Genomic DNA, 26,083 nt, shown 5'->3' with positions numbered 1-26,083 from the left:
TTGTTGCATGATACTAATATCGAATTCAACAATGCATATAAACGTATGATTTTTTTCGTACGATTCTGGAAAAGCTTCCTGGTTGCGTAGCTACGTATCAGATGGTGCAAAACAAAAACAATGGCAGCCAGGCTTTTTCAGTGCTATTTTAGTGTTTCTGATCATGCGCGGTCTTTGTCAAACGATTATTAGCAGACGCATAGTGTACTGATTAAACGATTGTCGTTCGCTAGGCTATTGAACAACAGAAGTTTTCCTGTTTGTCCCATCAGACTTTGTTGGATGAACTGTTGTGATCGGCTGTCGAAAGCTGTGTACTAACGATCAGATTATCGTGCGATCAGGTCGAAAGCGAGTTTTATCGTACGATTATCTGAACGTGTGTACGAGGCATAAGGATAACTTGCATCTCTATATTAGACTGACTCAAAAAAACACCAGTGGCATTTGAAATAAAATATAATGCAGAAACAGGACATTCACGTGTTTGCTTTTTCTAGTGTTCCTAAGTACTGAGCTTCCTTGTTTCATAATTAACAGTGTGTGAAATGCTGCCAATATGGGGTTCCTATTTACACACTGTTATGTGCACAGATAGATGGTTTCAAAAGAGTAAACATTAGCTGGTATTATAGCAGAAATATTGCTGCAGAAATTCTATCCTTCAAAACAAACAATGGATTAACTCTTGCATGCCAACCTCCTTTACAACAGAAAGCAAGTCCTAGTGACAGTTCATGAAAAAACAAAGACAACTGTCTTACCCAGGACCACTGTGGAGAGGGAGTCTTTGTGTTGGTCTTTGTGCATTCCTGCAGTCCACTTGCATCACTCCACATGTACCTGTCTGTTAGCATTCCACTACAATGACAACATAACATTAAAGAAAGACCCTAGAAAACATGTCATGTCAATCAATATAACATTGGAAAACAACTCCAGGAAACATGTCATGTAAATCAATGAACTACCAATGTAATCAAGAAAACACTGCTACGATGTCATATAGTACAGTTAAAAGTGGAACTCCAGCAATGCATTTGGAGTTTGGAGCCAGTAAACGTTACAGCCTCCTCAATCCTTGTACTAAACTAGTGGGTGTGAGCTTACTTACTGCTTCCCCTCAGAATGAATTCTCTATATATTTCTTCAGAGAATACACTAAGGGCTGGGGACGGTTTTAATCGTTCTTTAGTGGATTCTCTACACAAGACACATTCTGCATATGAAGAATGCACTTCAATATAGGTAAATGGAAAGTTCAGCTCACAGCAATGCCCTGGAGGACACAAGGGGAAGCAGTGATTTGAAAACTTGTATGATTCAATGAAGGTAAAATAAGCAGGGCTTTGAGAGTGTTTCTGGTTGGGACTACAGCCTCAAAAATTCTGTGCTATCTGAATTATTTCAATCAACATCCCTCTGTATGTAATGCTTCTTGTAGATTGAAGGGCATATTGAGCAGAGGTGTAAATAATTTATTTTTGAACAGTCTGGGGCGTACATACGGTACAGAGAGACTATAATGAGTAGGGTTGGGAATGTCTTGCTTACAGAATAAAAGAATGAGGCTTGAGTTATCCCACAGCACTAATCCAAGCGGTATAAAATGCTAGTTCCTCCAAGAAGGTAAACTGTCTCCCTTGCACATTTTTAATGCTAAATATATATACAGTTAATACCTAGCGGAGATCTAGAATAAAGCGCCATTATAGAAAACAACCAAAAATTTCTAATGTTTAATGGAAAAAACATATTTGAGTCTTAATACGTTTTTCTGTGAAGCTAATCTTTTGTACTATGAAAAGAATAAAACATTTTTTTTTTAAAAACTGAACTTGTTTTATCAGTAGAACCCCAGTCCTGCCTGAGATGAGCCTGGAGACAGTCTGATTCTCATTCATGCCCAGTGCAATGCCTGAAATAAGGGACCATTAAAAGCACCTTTATTGCTACGCTAGTTAGAGCCAGAACTTGTTTTTTTTATTTCAATATTTTTTATTGCAAGTTTTCACAAAAAGTAGGAAATATAACAATGTAGAAAATTGAATACCACAAGGTTAATACATTCTTAAGCGCTCGTATGTTTCCCAAAGAAGGGGTTTGCATTGTTAATCGAAAAAAATAATTTGTAGGAGGGGGAACCCCCTCTTCATAGAGATAGGATTTCCCATCATCCATTACTAAAATTGCATAGTCAAAACCTTTCAAGCTCATAATACTAGAAATGGAAAGAAAAGCGAAAATAGGTAGGAGAGAGGACAAAAAAAAAAAGAAGGGGGGAGGGAAAGACCCTGCGCTCTGGCCCATGCCATCCCAAGACATATTAGTCGGGAATAGTCTGGGGGTCATCATTCAAATATCTGATCCACGGATCCCAGACCTATTCAAATACCTTCATTTTATCACTTAAAATTGCGGACAGCCTTTCAATTATCATAAGCCAGGAAAGCTTTTGTTTCAGCTCATCAAATGGGATGGCTGCTGACCTCCAACAGAACTTGTTTTTTAAGATTTTAAACATCCAGGTTATCAGATTCACATGCCTGAAAGTCTATATTCTGCAACAAATTTATGATGTTTGAATTTTAGACTCCAGTGTGCAGGTTTTGTTTTAAGAATAAGTGTATTTTCAGAAAAAGTCCATTCATCTTGCCTGCTTAGTGCCCCCCCCCCCCGTTGTTGTTCTAGAAGCGTACTTACCCAAATCTGATGCCTACCGCTTTATTCAATTTTTACAGTTTGCAACCACCTGGCCAACTCCTGAGACTGTAAGGTCCCACTGCACAGACAGAGCCAGTGGCAAGGAAGATTTCAGGTTGTTAACACTGTAGAAGACCACAGTAACCAGATTTAGATAAGTATGGTTCTGGGACGGAAGGGTACTTGAATTCTTTTGATCAAGGGGGCTAAAAAGGCAGGATATGTGTATATTATCTGAACCTATCACATATTTTAGACTAAAAATATATTTGGATTCAGCTTCAGAATGGTAAACAAAAAAAGAACTTGCTTAAGTTACGGTGCCTTGAAAAAGTATTCACAGCCCTGGAAATTTTCCACATTTTGTCATGTTACAACTAAAAACATAAATGTATTTTATTGGGATTCTATGTGATAAGCCAGTACAAGTACAAAGTGGGACGTAATTGTGAAGTGGAAGGAAAAAGAAAAATGTTTTTTCAAATTTTTTACAAATATGGCGTGCATTTGTATTCAGCCCCCTTTACTCTGATACCCCTAACTAAAATCTAGTCGAAAAATTGTCTTCAGAAATCACATAATTAATAAATAGAGTTCACCTGTGTGTAATTTAATCTCAGTATAAATACAGCTGTTCTATGAAGCCCTCAGAGGTTTGTTAGAGAACATTAGTGAACAAACAGCTTTATTAAGGCCAAGAAACTTAAAAAATGTCACTCTCTAGATGTGCAAAGCTGGTAGCGACATCCCCAAAAAGACTTGCAGCTGTAATTGCAGAGAAAGGTGGTTCTACAAAGTATTGACTCGGGGGGCTGAATACAAATGCACACCACACTTTTCAGATATTCATTTGTAAAAAAAAATTAAAAACCATTTATCTTTTTCCTTCCACTTCACAATTATTTGCCACTTTGCGTTAGTCTATAACTTAAATTCCCAATTAAATCAATTCACGTTTTTTGTTGTAACATGACAAAATGTGGAAACTTTCAAGGAGTATGAATACTTTTTCAAGGCACTGTAGGCAAACATGGATGTTAATATATATATCTGCTGCCATCTAGTGCTCACAATTTTTTGTGCAATTAAAAAGGAATTTAAACTACGGTAGCTAGCAAACCAGGCTTTAGCTAGGACTCTTTCATATCAGTTTAAAAATAGATAAAAGAAACCCTTTTTTTACTATTCAAACTCAATATAGATTATCATTTTTGGAAGAGAAAAATAAAAACAAGTTCAATAACAGTATAGGCTCGATTCATGAAGGTATGCATTATTTGCCTTGCCAATTATTATTTTTACCTACATAACTATCACATCTTGTCATCATTTCTGAAAATAATGCAAAGTTCTCAAAAGTTTTGACATTGCTGATAGAGGATGTAGAGATAAAGTAAATTGTCATAGAAATATAGGGATGGCTGCTGTTGATTGCTATCTGAAGGGGCTAGATGCATTGTGTTTATGCTGATCCACTGGCATCAGCACTTACTAAGTCCCTGACCTAGGACAAGCATGCAGATCTTGAAAGTCAGAAAAAGAGGTCCTTATCTGCAAAGGCACACTAAATCCTGCTTTTAAAAAAATGATATTCAAGTATGCATCCTTTACTCAAAAGAGTACATCCAATACTCTCAGCCTCCTCCAAATTCCTTTTTCTTTTTTTTTTGCTGATGTTATCCAGCTTCCTGTTGCAGGATGACAACATTCTTTCTCCATGGTCCCACTGCGTGCTTGAAGGTAGCCACCTTGCTTCCTCCCAAGATGCATTAGGGATTGGGAACTATGGGAAATGCAACTTTGCATAGAGTGTTACATAAAACTGCAAATAACAAGCACTGCTCATTTCAGACCAAAGCAAAAAGGAAAAGAAGAGATTAAGAGCCGGTTCACACTGGGGCGACTTGTCAGGCGACCTGGTCGCCTGACAAGTCGCCGTGGGTCGCCTGCCATAGATTAGCACAGGACCCGTTCTAATAGGAGCAACACAAGTCGCTCCGACTTAGAAAAAGGGTCCTGTACTACTTTGGGGCGACCTGGAGCGACCTGCATTGACTTCAATGATATGAAGTCCGTGCATGCCGCTCCGAGGTCGCGGTCGCGCCTATGTGAACCGGCTCTTAGGAGCTCGAGACAAGGAGACAGAAAAACACAATAAAAAAAACAAACATTCTATTAAAAATAGATTGCAGGACCATTTCTTAGTGGATGTGTATAAATTATTTTTGGAGATAAGGATATAGTTTAGTGTCATTTTAAGGGTCAGTTCACACCTGAATCTGTGCAATTCTTGTATGATTCAGTGCAGTGCAATTGGATTGCACCAAAAATAGTGCATGCACTACTTTTGAAAATGCACTGCAACACCATGCAATCTGGTACAGGCAAATTCACTGCGTTTGGGATCTACGTTTGGGTGTCATTATGAATACGTTGACACCCGCAGCAGATCCCACACCCAGTGCGTTCTGAATGCGTTGTGGGAAATGCTCAGGGAATGCGCACCCCTTTCTGGTGTGAACGAGCCCTAAATTCAGATGTAAGGTGAATGCTGATAGTGAATGTTTGTTTATGCATTTCGCCTTACTAAATATGACTAACTGCAAGACATGTAAACATATAGTAAATCAGGGATGTAATTCTTATTATAACAATATACGCACATGCTGCTGTATCCAGTGACAGGATTCCACCTCTGGTTTTCGTATATGTACACACATTTTGTATCACTTTGAGGAAATATATTATTTTTGCTGCTGTCTAACCCTAGAGTGAAGTTAAAGAAAAAAAAAAAACAGGAAAATATCAGTTTTTGATAATAAAGTTGACAGCTCAAATCAGGTAAATTCTACTCAGATTGAAATAGGTACATATAATTCTAATTTCTGGTATTAATATTTATTACCTTGCATGAAGCCGCCTCCATAACCTCCTGTGTAAGCCCATGCTGTGTCGTCATAGCCAATTCCCCACACTACACCGCAACTGCTGCTCTCCACCATTCTTAGGTGTCCTCCTATCGGACGCCAGAACCTGCAATTATGGCATAGGTTGACACTCTGATTTCCTTGCTAGTATTAAAGAGGAAATTCATGTAAAAACACATTAAGTGGGGTTAGATAGACCCTGCAGATTCAATCAACTACTGCCTGCTAAAAAATTAAGATTCAAGCTCTGTTCCTCCATCCTGACCATAACATTCCTTAACCACAGACTAATATACAAGTCATATCAATGCCTAAGGTAACTTTGAGCAAAGAAATGACAGTTGGGGTGTAGGAGCAGAATTATTTGAGTTTTTGATGGCTGGAGGTGGTAATAATTTAGGTTCTGTGGACTTGCTGTATCACAACAACTCTTTCCCTCGCTCTCCAAAATTGGTCTGGGTGGATATATTTTTAACCAAGCATAATTAACAGGACAAACAAATGCATACTACATCTTCTATGAAAAAAGCAGGAAAAACTCATATACAATTTGCAATGTGCTGTCAATGCAGGGAAGGACCTTTATACTCATACAAGGCACCCCAAACACGAGATGTTGAAAGCAGTAAAGGCACCACACAAATGGTTCAGATTGATCTTTTATTGACCAATTAATCGAACAGAGACTCCACTTTGTATTAGCTGATCACTCACTCCCCCTTCATTGGGGTTTGAGTATTATAAAACTTTAACAATGCATGACACCAATCCTTCCACTGATACCATATCCAAAGTTTGACAGCTGAAACCTTAGCTATGCCACAGGGCTTTATAATGTTTGATGAATATTTACCAGGCTAAAGGTGTCTATGTGAGCTGATTATATGGCAGATTAGGTTATTGTAGTATTTATTAGGTTATTGTAGTATTGTAGAATTACAATATTGTAGATTAGGTTATTGTAGTATCTATTCATAGATGTCCACAACCTATATGTCAAGAGTCCTATCCTAGATTGAGATGTTTGTGGAACCCTTCTTGTAATCTTTTTTTAAAGACTGTCATTTTGGACATAAGTACTGAATTGGCAGAATCATGAAGAATGATAACTGCTTGCCAGCTTACAGTCTGCTAAACATGTTGAATCTACCAGCTATGGACATTCTTGTATGTTGTGAAGATTTTAACTATGAGGCTGCCAAGACTAAAGCCACAGAAGATGGTCTGGCTTTAAAACATCTTGAAATCTTAATAGCTCCTCACACAGGCATGGAGAACTGCAATTCCTACAACCATAGTCTGATTTTACTTAAAGCATTTGTTACCCCAACACTTTGTATTCCTGATATGTTGCTGCTGTACCATGTACTGGAATGAGAAAGTATCCTGTCCTCTTTGTATTGTTTCCTTTGTGTGAAATCCCTGGTGATCCTGCCAGTATCTCTGCTTTTTTATTAAAAACTGACCACACTATGGTGTAAGTTTATGAAACTGAGAATTTTTCTCGCAGTTCACTTCTCGGCAGTTATCAGAGGAAAATTATCTCCTCTGGCACCCTATTTATGAAGCGGAGAACTTCAGTTCTCACAGGGAGAACAGAGGAGAAGTTTTTCTTCTGAAAATGGCCGAGATCCATGTAAACGTGAATAGGCTACCAGTAATCTCATGAGACATAGCGAGATTCCAGTAAGAGAAAATCACTGAAACACTCTGGTGCCTGTTTATTAAGCAGCGGTAAACTACCACTGCTGAGTAAACTGGCATTCTCAGAGGAGACCCCCACCTAATGTTATTAAAATAATGAGTCCCCCTACACAAAGTATATGATGTCACCCTAGCCAGAGTGGGGAACTGTTTCTGGATAGCATGGCATAGCTGCAGGTAGCGGAAGAACATCCACGAGGGAAGACCAAAGGGAAGTTTTAGGGTATCGAACGATTGTAGTCGTCCCTCCGGCACAATCTGCTGCCACTTCTTAATACCAAACCTGGCCCACAAACTGGGGTCTGGTATGGAACGGAGATGTGGCTATCCCATAGTGTATTATGAGGGGAAACAACTCCCCTTTCAGAGAAAGCAGTAAATGTCTGTCCCCATACAGTGACCGTTGTACGCATCGAGATCATCATATTCGGGCATGCCTTAGAGCCTCTAAACACTAAGTTACTCAATGCCGAGTAGGAGCCTAGGATGGCTGCTTCTAGGTTGACCAACAGATTGGTACAGGTCTGTTCGAACCACCAGCACACTGTCACTAGATTGGCTGCCCGAAAGTATTGGCAAAAACAGGGTAGGGCTAGTCCCCACTGCGATAAGGGCAACTGCAGAGTAGACCTAGCTATTCTAGGCATAGAGCCCGCCCAGATGAAATTACTTACAACTTGGTCAAGCTTATTAAAGAAAGAAATAGGGATAGGGACCGGTGAGTTATGAAAAACATATAAGAATTTGGGAAGGAAGGCCATTTTTATAAGATTAATTCTGCCCACTAGAGAGAGTGGTAAGGACTTCCATATATACGACATTGAAGAGTCAGCTATTGCAAAACTGGATATACATTATCAAGTTGGAGGAAGGTTCATCCCAGATATCTATTCCAAGATATCAGAATTTCGAGACCCAGACTAGAGGGGTCTGGGCAGGAATACCTGCGATAAGGAGAAAGGTAACGATTTACTCCATTTAATTCTGATACCAGAGAATCTTCCGAATCGGTTGAGAAGTTCAAGGGCTGCTTGTAGAGAACCAGAAGCATCAGGGAGATACAATAGGGCGTCATCTATCTGCAAATAAAAGAGATTTTCTCCAGCAGGGGACCCACTGGAAGACCCGCAATCTCAGGTAGGGAGCAGATAAGGATGGCAAGTGGTTCCACGGCAAGGGCAAAAAAATGGGGGAGAGTGGGCATCCCTGTCTGGTACCTCTTGTGAGTTAGAAGGAAGGGGACAGAAGCCCATTGGTTCTAACTCTGGCAGTGGAAGAATGATATTATAATTGGATCCAAGACACAATCTAGACCCAAAGCCAAAGTTCAGGAGCACCTGCCAGAGGTAAGCCCATACCACTGAATCAAAGGCCTTCTCCGCATCCAGAGAGGCCACTACTCCACGGGAGTCACCACTGGGAACATAGGCCAAATTAGTGTAGAAGCGTCGGAGGTTAATATCAGTGCCTTCACCTGGCATAAAGCCAGTTTGATCACCATGAACTAGAGATAAGATTACCAAGATGAGGCGGTTGGCTAGAATCTTAGCAAAGATCTTGGCATCTACACTAAGCAAAGAAATAGGCCTATAGGAAGCACATAATTCAGGGCGTTTACCAGGCTTAGGCACTACCACTATAATTGCCTCCGACATCGACAGCGGGAGAAGGTCCCGTTCAGATACATCGTGAATCAAGGCATGGAAGTGGGGGACAATCACGTTGGCATGTGTCTTAAAAAATTCCCGGAGGGGGCCGGAGTCTTACCCGTCTTAAGTGAGGCCACCTGCCGCCTGTATCTCTGAGGGTAAAATGGGTGACCAAATGCTGTCTGCCTGCAACCGTCAGGACTGGGAAGTCCACATCCTCCAGAAAAGATGCCAAGCTTTCAGGAGTATAGTACACTCTAGAAGAGTAAATGCATTCATAAAATAAAGCAAACTGAGTGTTGATCTGGAGTGGGTCAGAACATAAGGAGCCCTTGTCATCTCGGATATTGGCTATGTGAGAGGTTGTGGAGCGTTCCTTGGCTAGCCAGGCCAAGAGTCTACCCGATCTCTAGCCCTGTTCAAAGATTCTCTGGGACTGGGATAGGTGTTTCCTGCAAGAAGGAGTACAAAGGAGGCCTATCTCTCGATATATGACCTGGAGGTCACAATAGGCCTCTCTGTCCACTGTGGCTACGTAAGTGGATTCCAGAGCTTGGGCCCTGGTCTCAGCTTTGTCCAGCTTAAGAGAGGACTCCCTCCGCACCCTGCCTATGATACTCTAAAATTGCATATGCCTTGAAGGCATCCCAAGTCATGGACAGAGCGGCAGTGCCCTGATTGTGTACCCAAAAATCGCACAGCTCCGCTGCCACCTCTTGCACCACCCAACCCAGAACAGAGACAGTCTCCAAAAAGAAGAACCAGAAGCAATCAGTCCTAAGGGTCAGGAGTACTGGGGCGTGATCTGAAATTTCACGTGGCAATATAGAGACATTTTGAGTGAGAGAGAGCAAGGGGTTACTAATGTAGATCAGATCTATGCGAGAAAAAGTGGCGTATGGGGCAGAGTGGCAAGTAAATTGCCTCTCCTGAGGGTGTTCCCACTGCCACACATCACTTAAACCAAACATTTCAGCCTATCGGCATAAAGGGGAATCTATAGCGGAGTCTGGGTTGAGCTTGTCCAAGCTCGAATCTGGGGACATATTGAAATCTCCTGCCAGGAGAACATTCGCAGTAGGATATATGGCTAACAATGGTGCAAGTTTAAAAAGTAGTGACATATTAGCTGGGGGAGGATTATATATACCGGCACTCACCAGTTCTAGCCCATCACATATAGCATGGAGGACAACATATTTCCCATCCGGGTCCAAGTGGAGAGAATAAACTGAAGAGATTTGTGTATCAGGACACTGACCCCTCTGGAGTAAGAAGAGAAGGTGGAGTGATAGTGGGAGCCTATCCAGGGTCTTTTAGGAGCCAGTATCCTGCTGCCCACAAGATGTGTTTCTTGGAGGATACAGAAATGGGGGTGGTACTTTTTCAAATAGGTAAACATAAGGGATCGTTTGAATTTAGAGTTTAGCCCACTCACATTCCAAGAGACGAAAGACAGGTGGATCATAATCGGTAATCAAGGAGTGTAAAAGGTCTCCGGATCCCCACTCGGCACACCGGCAAAGGGTCAGACATATCACATTTCGCAATAAGCATACGCTCCACAGTAGCATATAGAATGGGTTAGCTTTCCCCGTCCAAAAGCAGTAAGAACAACAATTGTGCCTTAGGAAAAAAAGGGAAGAAAAAAAAAAACAGAAAGAAAAGAAGAAAAACAACAAACCCCCTCCTCCCCATCCAGCACCACCCCCGAAACACGGGTGTGCCTTAGGCCCATGAATTTGTATGGCAACTGCCATTTGGAGGCTCGAGCAGTGGAACACCAAAGAGCCCAGCAGTCTCATGCCATTTCAGTCCGTTCCGATAGAGTCCGCTTGCACAGAGAAATAAAACAGGATTCACGGTCCCTGCAGAATTGAAGATCACCTTGCATATTCCGAGGGCACAGTTCTTGGAACTTGTTTTAAGAGTGCAAAAACAACCATGTTCATCTGTAGCATAACAAGTAATAGAACCAGGTTCCAGGGTATAGACTCTCTTCCAATAACAAAGCAGTGGAACCAAAAAGCGATCCCTGTAAATTCCATCTGTAAACAATCGAGCAAAGTATAGACGTAGTATAGCCATCTATGTTGCTGAAAGGAAGCCAGGTAGAGTCATCAGGCTTTAGGCAGAGTTTCCAAACATTGCGAGGCATCTTCAGGGGAGTTAAAGAGGTGGACAGAGTCTCCATCCTGGGCCCACAAACAGACCGGAAAAAGCATGCCGTATTTAATCTTCCCATTTCTAAGGTTGAGCTTAACATGATCAAAAGAGCCCCTAAGCCTTTGAGAGTCAACCGTATAGTCAGGGAATATCATGAGTTTAACAGCTTCATAGCGTAGGGCATCCATCTTCCTGGCCTCTCTCAGAACCAGGTCACGGTCATGGAAATGAAAGAGGCGAAAGATAAAGTGGTGGGCCTCCCAAGGGACAACGGCTTGCCAGCATCCTGTGCGCCCTCTTTACCACAAAGAAGGACAAGAACTGAGCCTGTGGGAGAAGGGAACGGAGCAGGCGCTCTGTGAAGGCCACAGGATCAGTGCCGTCAACTCCCTCCGGAAGCCCCACTATACAGAGATTGTTTCTTCACTCTGAGGGTATGGAGTGTGGCAGTGTGATTGCGAAGGACATCTTCCGACTCCCCCATGCGGCGCTCAGCCTCAGACAGGCAAGTGCAGACTCTGTCCATATATTTCCTGATGAGGCCAACATCTAGCTGTAGGGAGTCAATCTTACCCATAAGGGTGGCTTGGCAGGTGGTAACAGCCTGCACGAGGGCTGCAAGGTTTGCCTGTTCCAGCAGCGCGGGCACAGTGTCCTCTGTCTGAGTCACAATATTAGCGGCCTTGGGAGGAGAAGCCCCTGCTCCTTGCGCGGCACTTACAAAAAAAAGGTATTTATAATTTTTTTAGATCTATAAAATATGTTTTGCATTTCATTTCTATTTTAAACTGAATGGGTTGTTTTACAAGGTGATTAACAGACCTCTAAGAATTTCTATAAAGATCAGAGGCTCATGCAGTGCACAATGGATAGGCGTGTGCACAGGTCCTCACATCAGATGCTAAAAGACAAAATGCAAAACAGCTGTGCTTTGTGTCCACCACAGATTCTGTACCATCCAACAACAATGGGTTTAAAGTATCTAATATTTGCAAGGGATGTGACCAGTCTAAGCCCTTGCAGCAAGTACATATTGTATGGAGTATGGCTTTACCAGCCCTAAGCTGTACATATTTTCCATCAGGCAAGAAAATCTCTTAGGACTAAAATACAATAAATGACTTCCACTTGGGAGTGGAAAGAATCCCTTCCCTGTTAACATATCACACTTGCAGTCATACCAAGAACCTGCAGTCACAGCAGGTAGTAGCCTTGAGGGACTATTAACAGTTACTGCTGACCATACACAGAGCAAATTTCCTTGATTCCCAACAAACTGGCTGAAAAAGCTCAATGATTGGTTCTTTTGGCACCCTTCCACCCATCATCCTTCAACTGAAAAATCAAAAGGACCCCGCAAAAAAGTGCCCAGAAGAACAGTGGCTGCATCCAAACAGACACAGCCAATGTTCAAGTATTCTGACATCTGCCGGTGCTGACTTTAAGTAAAAAATAGCCAGCACTGTAGATTCATCCATCTGTCCTATATAGCATGGATGGAGAAATTGGTAAGACTTTTGTTTTGCTCAGTCTAATGACTGAACAAAAAAAAAATCTATCAGTGTCAAGCAAGCTTAGTCTGTGATAGATATTTTTGCTTTCTTCATATACTAAAATAGGAACAGGTGTTAAAAGTGACTAGAAAAGTCACTTTATAATTCACATTCATGGCTGATGTTCAGACACAAGTCTACATTTAAATCTCTATTTTCACCATTCTTCTCTTACACTTACATTTGGTCACAAGACCTTGAGTTAGTAAGAAATTCCAAATCTGGGGATGGCTCACTCACAAATATATCCCCTTTACAGGTGGTAGACCAAATTGCCTGCTGGGATGGAGGTCCATGCATTTTTCTGCCCTCACAGCAAGACAAATTCAGCAGGCCGAGCTATGAAACAAGACAAAATACATACATATATAATTATAAACAAGAAGAGAGAATAGACTTCTAGGATAATGCTTATTAAAGGGTGTAACGTCAGAAGGAGCTGGTGCTAGGATATGATTTTCTATGTGGCCAGCACTCATCAGCTTATCACTGAGAAATGTATGAGCAGTAATGGGCGAGGTGCCTTTTTTTCATGCAGATTAGACTATAATGCTGCAGAAGGATCAAAACGTGTGAGGTCAACATTAAAGGAAACTCAAAACGCAAATTTTATTATATATGCAGCGTACCAGGCCTCAGATGTAGTGACTGCATGAGATTTATTTTTTTCAGGCTAAGAACATTTTCAGCAAGTACAGAAAATATCTTGTCAATCTTACCAGGAATGCAGTGTCCTTGTCACTCCCTGTTTGCTTAACAGAAAGCACAAAGATCCCTATATATCTTCTGTAAGCCACTAATTACCTTCAGTCCCCATGTAATAGAGATGAAGAAAGGGAGATTTGTTTAAAGCCCAATGTGTGCGCAACCCTGGCTTCCTTTATTAATACAGTGAAGGAATGAGCGAGACAGGAAGTGTGTAAATCCCAGGATTACCAGGTGAAAATAAATGGAAAAAAAAAAAAGCTTAAAAATGAATGCTAGTACCTTACATAAAGACTGGTAAGCGGCATTATATTACATTTTTTATACTTTGAAATGTAGAGCTGCAGATATTTGCCAACAAGTGATTCAAGCGTTGCTTGCAATAAACAAGCACTGAAAAAAACTGAAAAATCTTTTTGCCTGAAAAAGGTTTTCTTTTTGTGTCTAACAAAAAGATGGACAGTTCCATCACTGTATTTGTGCTGAAACAGAATGTTTCCTGGGATAGGGAGAAAAACTGCAGCACTTTTCTCAGATGTGTGAATTGAACAGGTGATGGGTTAATCTCCCATCTCCGTCATTGTCAGTGAAAGACCTTGAGGTGTGTGGAGAGCCTAATATGTAGCAGCTGTTATAGACTATCATGGCACTTTCCTTTTAACAAAAACAAAATAAAAAGTTGTAACTAATTTAATGGCCTTTCCCTCCTCCTTTTCTTACCCAGTTGAGGGAATATAGTTGGAAGCGCCTAGTAAAAATGGTCATCTCGCTTAGAAATTGGTTCCTTATTAACCACTTAAGCCCCGGAAGATTTTACCCCCTTCCTGACCAGGGCCTATCTTGCGATTCGGCACTGCGTGACTTTAACGGACAATTGCGCAGTCGTGCGACGCTGTACCTAAACTAATTTGACCTCCTTTTTTTCCCACAAACAGAGCTTTCTTTTGGTGGTATTTGATCACCTGTGCGATTTTTTTATCATGCGCTATAAACAAAATAAAAGCGTCAATTTTACAAAAATAACAATATTTTTCACACATTTTTATATGAAATTCCCCCCAAAAAAAAGTAAAAATCAAATTGTTTTTAACATTTTAGGCCAATTTGTTTTATGCTACATATTTTTGGTAAAAAAAAAAAAAAAAAAAATCACAAAAAGCGTATTTTGATTGGTTTGCGCAAAAGTTATTGCGTTTACTAACTAAGGGAAAGATTTTTGTCATCTTTGTTGTTTTTTTTTTTTTTTTAAACGCGTAATGGTGGCGATCTGCGATTTTTTTTGCGGGACTGCGACATTGCGGCGGACAGATCGGACCCTTGACTGACATTTTTTACACTTTTGTGGTTACCAGTGACATTACTACAGTAATCAGTGCTATACATATGCACTGTTACTGTAAAATGACACTAGCAGTGAAGGGGTTAATTTTTTATAGAGGGAGGGGTGGTGTGTGTCCCTAGGGGCGTGATTCTAACTGTGATTGGCTGTGGCTTGAGGTGTAGGAACAGTGATCAACGGTCCTACATAGTAGAACCGTATGATCACTATTCTTACCCAGGGGAGGATGACAGGCGGCTTGTTTACATCAGCCGCCTGCCTCTCTCCCACTCTAACGGACGATCGCGAGTGACCGGCGGACATCGAGATTACACTCCCCTAGGCTCACATTTAACCCCTTGATCACCCACAGTGTTAACCCCTTCCCTGCCAGTGTCATTATTACAGTAACAGTGCATATTTTTAGACTGATTACTGTAGTAATGTCACTGGTCCCCCCAAAAGTGTCAAAAATGGCAGTTAGGGGTCCGATTTATCCACCACAATGTCGAAGTCCCGCTGAAAATCACAGATTTCTGATATTACTGGTAAAAAAAAAAAAAAACAATAAAAATGACATAAAGCTTTCCCGTAGTTAGTAGACACGATAACTTTTCAGGGTTGTCGCTCTTTTTTTGTTTATAGCGCAAAAAATAAAAATCGCAGAGGTGATCAAATACCACCAAAAGAAAGCTCTATTTGTGGGAAAAAAAGGACATCAATTTTATTTGGGTACTGCATCGCACGTCCACGCAATTGTCCGTTAAATAATCGCATCGAATCGCAAAATATGGCCTGGTCATTAAGGGGGAAAATCTTCCGGTCCAGAAGTGGTTAAAGTACAACAAAAAAAGTTTTGTCTTTAATGTTTTGGACAGAGTAAAAAGATGGATTAGAACACCTGTCAGTTTTTATTGTTGTCTGTGCCCCTATTAGGGAGATTCACCCTCGCTATTAAAAGAAAAAGTAAAAGAAAATCCTAAATTTTGGATTGTCCCCAGAAAAGTACTAGAGGGGAAATCTTCCAATAGGGACACTAGTTCTGATGACTTAAATGTCCCCAAGTGATTCCTCAATCCCCAAGGGATTCCCTTAATTTGAAGGGATTTTCACTCCCTTCCTGTTTTGGCTAGGTAGTGAGGGGAAGAAATCTCCACAATTGGACAGAAATAGCAAAAAATAATCAGACAGGGGTTATAACCCCCCTTACTCAATCAAAAATGGAACAAAAAAAAGTTTTGTCTATAGCTCTACTTTAAGATAAAACCAATCTACTTGTTGACTCAGCACCACCACATATCTACCAGTAACTATTCTTACCCAGTCATGCATCTCCTCTTCTGTAGCAGCAGCCAGTCGAACTGGCCACCTCTGCTTTGTTCTCTCTGAAGTGTAGATGGCAAAGGAGTGTTTAGCATCATTTAGAACTGGCACCAAAATGGTCACTTCATTAAGGAATAAATGAATGTACTGAAAAGAAATGATAAATTTTCATGGAAATTATAAAAATCCATCTGGGAGTACCTGTTATTCACATGTTATAAAAAAAAAGTCCTTTTGGGAGCTGAACCATTTTTAAGTCCATCAAACATAAGATACAGACATTACTTGCTTTATTGGCTTTCGGCCAATCACACCTTAAATGGGCAATAGACAGGTTAGGAGAGGTCTCACGCTATGCAGTTTAAAATGCATCTTTGGAGTAGAATTTGGGGGATGTAGTCAACTGGACACCAAGTATGTATCCCCCAACAGATCAATTAATAGTTTAAAATTTCTCTTATTCATATGCACTTAAAATATTGAGCAGATCAGTTAGTAAATTTGGTGAATATAATTTATTTGGCAAATTTAATTATTTTAGGTCAATCACATATCTTTTCCTAAATGCAAGTGTGCCCTTTTCTGCATTACACTTGTTTACATTTAATCATGATCATTCATCTAATTATCTGCTGACTGAATCAATTACATGGCCATATGCAGGAAAAATGAAAATATGCAATTCATAGTAAAAAAGATGAGGATGTTTTACTTAGCCAAATTTAAATGTATCATTCATCTCTGCCAAAAGCTATTTATCGGTCAGTTTTTCTAACATGTTGTAAAAATGTTTACATTATGTAATAATAGAAATAAAATCCTAACTGGGACATAATCCTGTTCTAAATGATGGTTCTTTGCAAAAAAAGGTGTTTGGTTTAAATATATAATCTGACACTTAACCACATGATCCTGATAACAAATGTCCTAGATACCTACAGCAAAGTAATTTTTAATATTGGATCTATGGACACATTTTGTTTTATTTTTAAGCTCCACGCACATATTACAATCTGACTATACAATTTTCTTTAGCTCTACTAACAACTATGTAGTCAATTGCCTGAGTAAGTGGGTACACCCCTCACATTTTCATAAATATTTTACAAACCCAATTCCAAAACTGTACAAATTGTGAATAAAAACAGAATGCAATGATGTGGAAGTTTTAAATTTCAATATTTTATTCAGAATACAACATAGATGACATATCAAATGTTTAAACTGATAAAATGTATGATTTTAAAAGTAAAAATAAGTTGATTTTAAATTTCATGGCATCAACACATCTCAAAAAAGTTGGGACAAGGCCATGTTTACCACTGTGTGGCATCCCCTCTTCTTTTTATAACAGTCTGCAAACGTCTGGGGACTGAGGAGACAAGTTGCCCAAGTTTAGGAATAGGAATGTTGTCCCATTCTTGTCCTAATACAGGCTTCTAGTTGCTCAACTGTCTTAGGTCTTCTTTGTCACATCTTCCTCTTTATGATGCACCAAATGTTTTCTATTGGTAAAAGATCTTGACTGCAGACTGGCCATTTCAGTACCCGTAGCCATGATGTAATTGATGCAGTATGTGGTCTGGCATCGTCATGTTGGAAAATGCAAGGTCTTCCCTGAAAGAGACGTCGTCTGGATGGGAGCTTATGTTGTTCTACAAACTTGGATATACCTTTCAGCATTGATGGTGCTTTTCCAGATGTGTAAGCTGCCCATGCCACATGCATTCATGCAACCCCATACCATCAGAGATGCAGGCTTCTGAACTGAGTGCTGAGAACAACTTGGGTTGTCCTTGTCCTCTTTCGTCCAGATGACATGGCGTCCCAGTTTTCCAAAAAGAACTTCAAATTTTGATTCCTCTGAATACAGAACAGTTTTCCACTTTGCCACAGTCCGATATAAATGAGGCTTGGCCCAGAGAAAACGCCTGCGCTTCTGGATCATGTTTAGATATGGCTTCTTTTTTGGCCTATAGAGTTTTAGCCGGCAACGGTGAATGGCACGGTGGATTGTGTTCACTGACAATGTTTTCTGGAAGTATTCCTGAGCCCATGTTGTGATTTCCATTACAGTAGCATTCCTGTATGTGATGTAGTGCCGTCTAAGGGCCCGAAGATCACGGGCATCCAGTATGGTTTTCCGGCCTTGACCCTTTCACACAGAGATTGTTCCAGATTCTCTGAATCTTTGGATGATATTATGCATTGTAGATGATAATAACTTCAAACTCTTTGCAATTTTTCTCTGGGAAACTCCTTTCTGATATTGCTCCACTATTTTTCGCCTCAGCATTGGGGGAATTGGTGATCCTATGCCCATCTTGACTTCTGAGAGACACTGCCACCCTGAGAGGCTCTTTTTATACCCAATCATGTTGCCAATTGACTTAATAAGTTGCAAATTGGTCCTCCAGCTGTTCCTTATATGTACATTTAACTTTTCCAGCCTCTTATTGCTACCTGTCCCAACATTTTTGGAATGTGTAGCTCTCATGAAATCCAAAATGAGCCAATATTTGGCATGACATTTCAAAATGTCTCACTTTCAACATTTGATATGTTATCTATATTCTTTTGTGAATAAAATATAAGTTTATGAGATTTGTAAATTAGTCCATTCCTTTTTTACTCACAATTTGTACAGTGTCCAAACTTTTCTGGAATTGGGTTTGTATTATATCTTTTCATGTGACAACACTGAAGAAATGACACTTTGCTACAATGTAAAGTATTGAGTGTACAGCTTGTATAACAGTGTAAATTTGCTGTCCCCTCAAAATAACTCAACTCACAGCCATTAATGTGGCCAAAAGTGTCAATATTGTGTGGCCACCATTATTTTCCAACACAGCCTTAACCCTCTTGGGCATGGAGTTCACCAGAGCTTCACAGGTTGCCTCTCGAGTCCTCTTCCACTCCTTCCTGATGACATCACAGAGCTGGTGGATGTTAGAGACCTTGCACTCCTCCACCTTTCATTTGTAGTAGTATGCGTCAGTATGCGGCGTATGGTCTGAGCACCGATAGGCTGATCCCCCACCCCTTCAACCTCTGCAGCAATGCTGACAGCACTCATACGTCTATTTCCCAAAGACAACCTCTGAATAGGACGCTGAGCATGTGCACTCAATTTCTTTGGTTGACCATCGCTTGGCCTGTTCGGTGTGGGAACTGTCCTGCTAAACTGCTGTATGGTCTTGGCCACCATGCTGCAGCTCAGTTTCAGTGTCTTGGCAATCTTCTTATAGCCTAGACCATCTTTATGTAGAGCAACAATTCTTTTTTCCAGATACTCAGAGAGTTCTTTGTCATGAGGTGCTATGCTGAACTTACAGTGACCAGTATGAGAGAGTGAGAGCAATAACACGAAATTTAACACACCTGCTCCCCGTTCACACCTGAGACCTTGTAACACTAACGAGTCATAGGACACCGGGGAGGAAAAATGGCTAATTGGGCCTAATTTGGACATGTTCACTTTTGTTGCTAGCGGTTTAGACATTAATGGTTGTGTGTTGAGTTGATTTGAGGGGACAGCAAATTTACACTGTTGTACAAGCTGTACACTCACTACTTTACATTGTAGCAAAGTGTAATTTCTTCAGTGTTGTCAAATGAAAAGATATAATAAAATATTTACAAAAATGTGAGGGGTGTACTCACTTTTGTGAGATACTGTATAGGAGGTTGCCGTGCCATACAGCCAATCCCAGGACAAAGTCGATATGGCGAAATGCGTCGGACCGTGGCAGTACACCAACTGGAAGGGATGTAGGCCGCAATACTGGAAGTGACGGTCCGGGAACATAGAGTGTGGTAGGGTGAGACACGGCTTTACAGACGTTCGGTCCGCCGCGAGCAGGATATGCCAGTAGCACTGCTAGTATTTTTAATGCGCTACCTTACTATGCATATTGTGAGTGCATTGTATGTGGATTAGTTTAAATAAACTATGATAAACGATATTGCACAAGTGGTATCTTTCTTTGTTTATACACGTCACTGGTATGGATCAACACTGAGGAGTGGCCACCGTGTGTGGATTATCATCAACCCTAAAAGGGGGTAATTGCCTAATTTTGCCAATCTTATTTGGTGAGTGGACATCTGAAGGGGAAAGGTGTCACCTGTGCACGTGGTGTGGTGGCTAGTTACTGGAGAATATTAAATCACTATGGACACTTACGTTTTTCCATAACTATTTTTTCGATAGATTAGTCTTAGAATGTGGTGTACAATGTGTAGCGCTGACATCAAACCATGATAATAAAATATAAACATGAATCAAAAAATGAGAAACAGTGACTCTTAAATGAAACAATATCAATGAAGTCCAGAAATCACCACAAAAGCATAACTGCTAAAAGAAAATAGTCTGTGAATGAAGGGAAATCCTCAAAAACCAGGCAGAGTAATACTTGGTGAATGAACCACAAGTCCCAGCAAGGGTAAGATGGATAGGAGGCCCTTTTCCCAACGTAGATCAGAGAAAAAAAACACCCGTGAGTGGGATATAGGGGATGGCTGCTTACCTGAAGTATAGGGCCCCCACGTTTTTTTTTTTTCCACGTTTATATTTTATCATGGTTTGATGTCAGCACTACACATTTGTACACCATTTTTGTGATTGATTTTTGTCTATAGATCAGTGTATGCAGCTTTCTTTATATTTATCACTTTTGGAGTTCACATTTTTTAGAGCAGAATTTTTGGGTTTTCTCTAGTCTTAGAATGTGCCTGGCAGTAGATTTAGTGTTAGATAGTTTTAGGCTGAACTTCTACTTTAAAAAAATGTATATTTGCCTGGTATAAGGGTTTAGACCAGCTTTTCCCAACCTTTTTTTTACCAGAGGAAACCCTGAAATGACTTTCAGGTCTCATTGGCAGGCAGTGTCTTACATTAGTGGCCAGTGAAATGCTTCCTTACATTGTTAATCAGTGGAGAAAAGCTCTCTTAGATTGATGTTCAATGGAAGAAGGAACCTGTTACTTTGGTCATCAGGGGATGGAGGGCTCCCTCACATTGGTGGTCAGGAGAAAAGGGTGTTTCTAAATTTTCAGTGATAATTTTGACATCCAATGGAATTTTGGTTTTAGTCGTATTTTAGTCATCTTAATTTTTTTAGTGTTAGTCGTATTTTAGTCAACTAAAATCAAATGGGTTTGGTTAAATTGTGATTAATTATTTTTTCTAAAGTTGCCAAACTCATCATATACTCCTGGAGTAAAAATCTAATAACATTGTATAATTTATGGTATTAAGGTTTGAACATGCACTACAAACACAGGATTATGCTGGCCATACACAAATAGATTTTCGTTCGAAAATGTACATTTTAGGAAAATTAGTTTGATTTCTAATCGCTAGTGGGGTCAAATCGAAGTCAGTTCTAGACTGCAGTGATGGGAAACTTTGAAGGGGCAGGAAGGAAACTTTTCTTGTTCAATTAATTTTTGGGCAGTGTATGTGGTTAATCGCTCAGAAATTACATTCAATTTAAAATTGAATCCTAAGGCTTCTTTCACACGGTCCGCCTCTGTAGGCGTATCCGTGCTGCTCAGCAGGGGATCGATACACAGATCCCCGCTGAGCAGGAGATGGTGACAGCTCCCTCTCCACTCTGTGTGCGGAGAGGGAGGTGTCAGAGCCCCATGCATCTCTATGGGGGAATCGGATGAGAGCGGACCGCCCGTCCGCTCTCATTCGATCCCATCCCCTGGACAGATGGAAAATAGGGTTTCCATCCTTCCGGATTTCACGGACAGGATCGGATGCGGATGGCAGCATGTGTCAGCGGACAAGTCTCCGCTGACATCCGCTGCCCCATAGGGATGCAAGGATGATCCGATCAAATCCGCCTAAAAAACTGACAGGCGGATCTGATTGGATCGCTCGTGTGAAAGGACCCTAAAAGCAAAAGACAATTTTTGAATGACATTTGTCCATTTAAATATCTATACGTCTATAACGTCTTTATAAATAAAACAAAGTTTCATAAACAAAACAAAAATATTGCTTTTTGACAAACAGAAGTGCAACTTTAAAATATATATATATATATATATATATTAAAAAAAAAAAAAACTGTAAACTCTATCGGCTGTAATGCAATTGCACATATTACTTGACTATATTATCAATATTAAATATTTTAAAAAAAAATAAAAAATAAGAAAAGCCTTTTTCTTAATTTTTTTCCCCTCAGCAGCTTAGTAGATGCCCTCTACTTATTAGGATGTAGTAGTGCAGTGTTCGTTTTGACATCAAATATCGATTTACTTTTAGTCATAGTCTTTTGACTAAAATGCTATTTTAGTTTTAATTGTATTTTAGCTATCTGAATTATTTTAGTTTTAGTCCTATTTTAGTCAACTAAAGTAGTGTTAATTTAGTTGACGAAAATTTTTTAGTTGACTAAATTAACACTGCTAGATTGGTGGCCAGTGGAAGGAGGACTCCTATACATTGGCGGTCAATGGTAGAGGGGCCCCATTATACTTGGGGTCAGTGGGAAAATTACTCATTACATTGACCTTTCGTAGGAAGAATGCTCCTTACATTGGTGGTCATTGGGGAAAATATTTTACTTTGGTGGTCAGGGAGAATATTACTCCTACACATATAAGCATTGGTGTCAGTGGTATTGATCTAAAAGTCAGAAATTGCAGATTGCTCAGAGAACCCTTGGAAACCTCCTGAAGAACCTTAGGGTTCCACAGAACCCTGGTCCAAAAGGGCTGGTTAGGAGGACAGATTCTATGTCTGTATATAAAAGGTCCTGCAGAGAAAAATCGATCTGTCTAGAAAAACCATATACCTTCTTTTCCTCATTGTGGGTATAGTATATGAAGAGGATGCTGTCCCTTGAGCCATCCGTGGCAGTCATCTGTTCAAGAGCAACTCTCACATCAATCCATTTATTTGGCTTCCATTCTCTCCACCACTGCAGGGATCCTGTTTTAACCCACACAGGCTGGAAAAAAACAGCAATTTACTCTGCCATTAAGATTGAATAGATACCATTGGTCAATATATATATCACAAAATATACAAGTGGTAAAAGACAAATCAATTTTCATTTTTAATGTCACATCCCTCAAAACGGATATTTCAGATATGGGTGGACGTTGCAAAATATCACTTTTCAGTTTCCTGATCTCCAGTGGGCTCTCATTGAATTTAGAAACTGTACCACAATGACAGGTGGTTGTGCTTCTCCTGCTTTATTTTTTTTATAATCTGTAATGTGAAGTAAAAGCAAATCCCTTATTTGTTATAAAAGGTATAAGATTAACCGAGTAAAATAGAAAATAAAAATAAATCCAACATGAAGATGAAGACCCCTTGTAATGGTTAAGGGAAGCAAATTGAGCAAAGAATCTAGGTACATAGACTTGCTACCAGTGTGCCTAGGATATACGAAAGAGCAACCTTACATGATATACCCAAAACTAACATTCTTAGGAGAAATAACCCTATAAATTGGATTCAGCCAACTCAGCACAAAAACACTTCACTGTATCCATGAATAAGACCAGTGGGGCAAAGATACCAAGCTGTTTGAAAGCCACCACTGTTTTCCATTTATTTTTAAACTATTAGGGGGTTAAGGTGTACGTTTAGTAAATTGAGAAGTTTTCTCTCAGTTCACTTCTCGGCAGTTCTCAGAGAAAAATTATCTCCTCTGGCACCCAGTTTAGGTGGCCAAGAACTTCAAATCTCAAAGGGTGATCAGAGGAGATTTTTTTCTCTGAAAACGGCCATGATCCCTGTATAACTGGGTGGACTGCCTGTAATCTCACGAGATTTTGTGAGATTACAGCGCCGCCGAGTTTTAAAAGTGAAACCAAAGTTTAAAAGCACTCGTAATGACATGTTCTGACACATGGAAACTAACTGAATATCTATTGATCTATACACACACACACACATATACAGTATAGATACAGTATATATACACACCAGTACATACAGTATATATATATATACTGTATGTATTGGTGTGTGTGTGTGTGTGTGTGTGTGTGTGTGTGTGTGTGTGTGTGTGTATATATATATATATATATATACATACATACATACATACATACACACACACACACACCAGTACATATAGTATATATATATATATATATATATATATATATATATATATATACACACACACACACATACATATATACACCAGTATATATATATATATATATATATATATATATATATATATATATATATATACATACATATGTATTTTTTTTTTAATTTTGAACCCACTGGTGCTGATATATCGGAAGAAAGAAGTCTTCTTCCTCTATCACACCAGCTTCTCCCCCTGATTCTCCACCTCTGAGCTGGAGAATCTGGAATGGAGATATTTCAGAATAACGGCAGTGAGATCTTTCAGAATAACGGCAGTGAGATCTTCTTTTCTAAACTGGCTGTTTGTGACAGAACGGTCATGTACTGTGATGAGAAGAGAAGAACATGTTCTCTGCTCCTCATCTCAGCTAACTAAACGGTAACTCATCAGAGATCAGTCGTGGTCCTGAGGATCACGGCTTTTCTCTGTTTATTAAAAGTACATCTAAATCATACAAAGTAAAGAACACAAGTGCACTCCATCTCCCAGCATGTGTAAGACTTTCCCTTTACTTTTTTCCCCTCCCCCACTTCCCTTCTTATTTTCTATTATTAGAATTTAGTAAATGGATGATTTTATGGGATAAGGCGAGTTGAGTTAAGCAAATGTATTTATTTGTTTCTGCATCATTAAAATATATTGTATGATAAAAGTTCTTGAATTCTTCCAGATGAAGACAAAAATGATTTGTATAGAATAGGTGGTTTGTATAGTACCTGCTCTACAGCCTGTTCATAATGTCGGAAGCTATCAAGCTCTCTCCTGGTGCGTTCACTGAGCTGCTCGAAAATCTGCTTCCTCCATACAGCAGTATTGGCTGGGGTAATGGAGAGTGACTGCATGCTGACCGACAGAACTAGAGGTAGGTAAGAGAAATAAGTAAGGAAACTGGCCAAGACAAAATGCAAAATTCCCTTCATGGAAATAATAGACAATGCATCCAGTTTAGGTGGTATAACAAAATCAGTGGCATCCACTTAAAGCGGAGTTCCACCCAGTGAACGTTTTTTTTAATAAAAATACCCCCGGGACAGTCAGGGCTAGTGCATTCCACAATGGCTAGCCTCTGATCTGTCCCGGGTTGCACTTACCTTTTAGAAGAAATACTTACCTTGAAAATGTATTCTCCAGCGCTGCCATCTCAGGTGTGGGCAGGTTGAAGCCAGCGCGATCCTCTTCTGTGTCCTCTTCCGTCTTCTTCGGTCCCACGATGCACTGCGCCGGCCCCGCCGTCACTTCCGGTGCCGCAGCGTCATCCCTGCACAGCTTCTGGGCATGCCCAGAAGCTGTTTTGCAAGGTATGACGGCACCTGCACCGGAACTGACGTCGGGGCCGGTGCAGGCGCATTGATTCCTGGGAGCGATGACGTTCAGCTCCCAGGAATCATTGCATGCCAGGAAGTGACGAATCACCGTGGCCGCCGAGGGGAGGAAGAGGAAGTAAGGCAAGTATATTTTCTTCTAAACGAGGCAAGTAAAAAAAAATAAAAAAAAATTGCGATTATCCATTTGTTTTTCAGGTGACCCGGAGCGAGAAGATGGAGGTACGTTTAATTTTAGGGTGGAACTCCACTTTAAGCTAGCTGTCCACATTTACCGAAATTATTATGCAAGTAATTATAGAAGCAATATAAGGTAATCTGTTTCACACAATGCAGCTTGTATAGCACTAAAAAGACATCCATTTCCAAAAAAAACATAACCACTTTCAATGTCTGTGGACAGGCAACTGCCTAGACCTACTATTTCATTGCTTTTTATTAATTGGTTGGACAATAGTGTTGGTTTGTGTCTGGTGGCGTTATGAAAGATAAGCAGTCTATGTTGCCATCAAAGAAAGTGCTTAGAATGACCCCAAGCAGCTTTGTATGAAACCACAGACCACCTTAGA

At 40.2% G+C, this 26,083-nt stretch overlaps 1 protein-coding gene across 1 annotated transcript in view; it reads right to left on the bottom strand.

The window, feature by feature from the left end:
* Nucleotides 1-26,083, bottom strand: part of TECPR1 (tectonin beta-propeller repeat containing 1) — a 163,510-nt gene that overhangs the window by 76,542 nt on the left and 60,885 nt on the right. Inside the window, exons 11-17 of the mRNA XM_082260923.1 lie at nucleotides 24,909-25,048; nucleotides 22,870-23,025; nucleotides 16,046-16,195; nucleotides 12,884-13,041; nucleotides 5,609-5,736; nucleotides 5,367-5,463; nucleotides 765-861 (exon numbers count right to left, since the gene is read on the bottom strand). Of these exons, the coding sequence (XP_082117049.1) occupies nucleotides 765-861; nucleotides 5,367-5,463; nucleotides 5,609-5,736; nucleotides 12,884-13,041; nucleotides 16,046-16,195; nucleotides 22,870-23,025; nucleotides 24,909-25,048 (926 nt within the window). The remainder of the gene's footprint in view (nucleotides 1-764; nucleotides 862-5,366; nucleotides 5,464-5,608; nucleotides 5,737-12,883; nucleotides 13,042-16,045; nucleotides 16,196-22,869; nucleotides 23,026-24,908; nucleotides 25,049-26,083) is intronic.

The sequence above is a fragment of the Pelophylax lessonae genome (assembly GCF_965119305.1).
Source record: "Pelophylax lessonae genome assembly, chromosome: 6".
NCBI lineage: Eukaryota > Metazoa > Chordata > Amphibia > Anura > Ranidae > Pelophylax > Pelophylax lessonae.
Note: the sequence above shows the minus strand (reverse complement) of the source record. Positions and strands in the feature narration are given on the sequence as shown.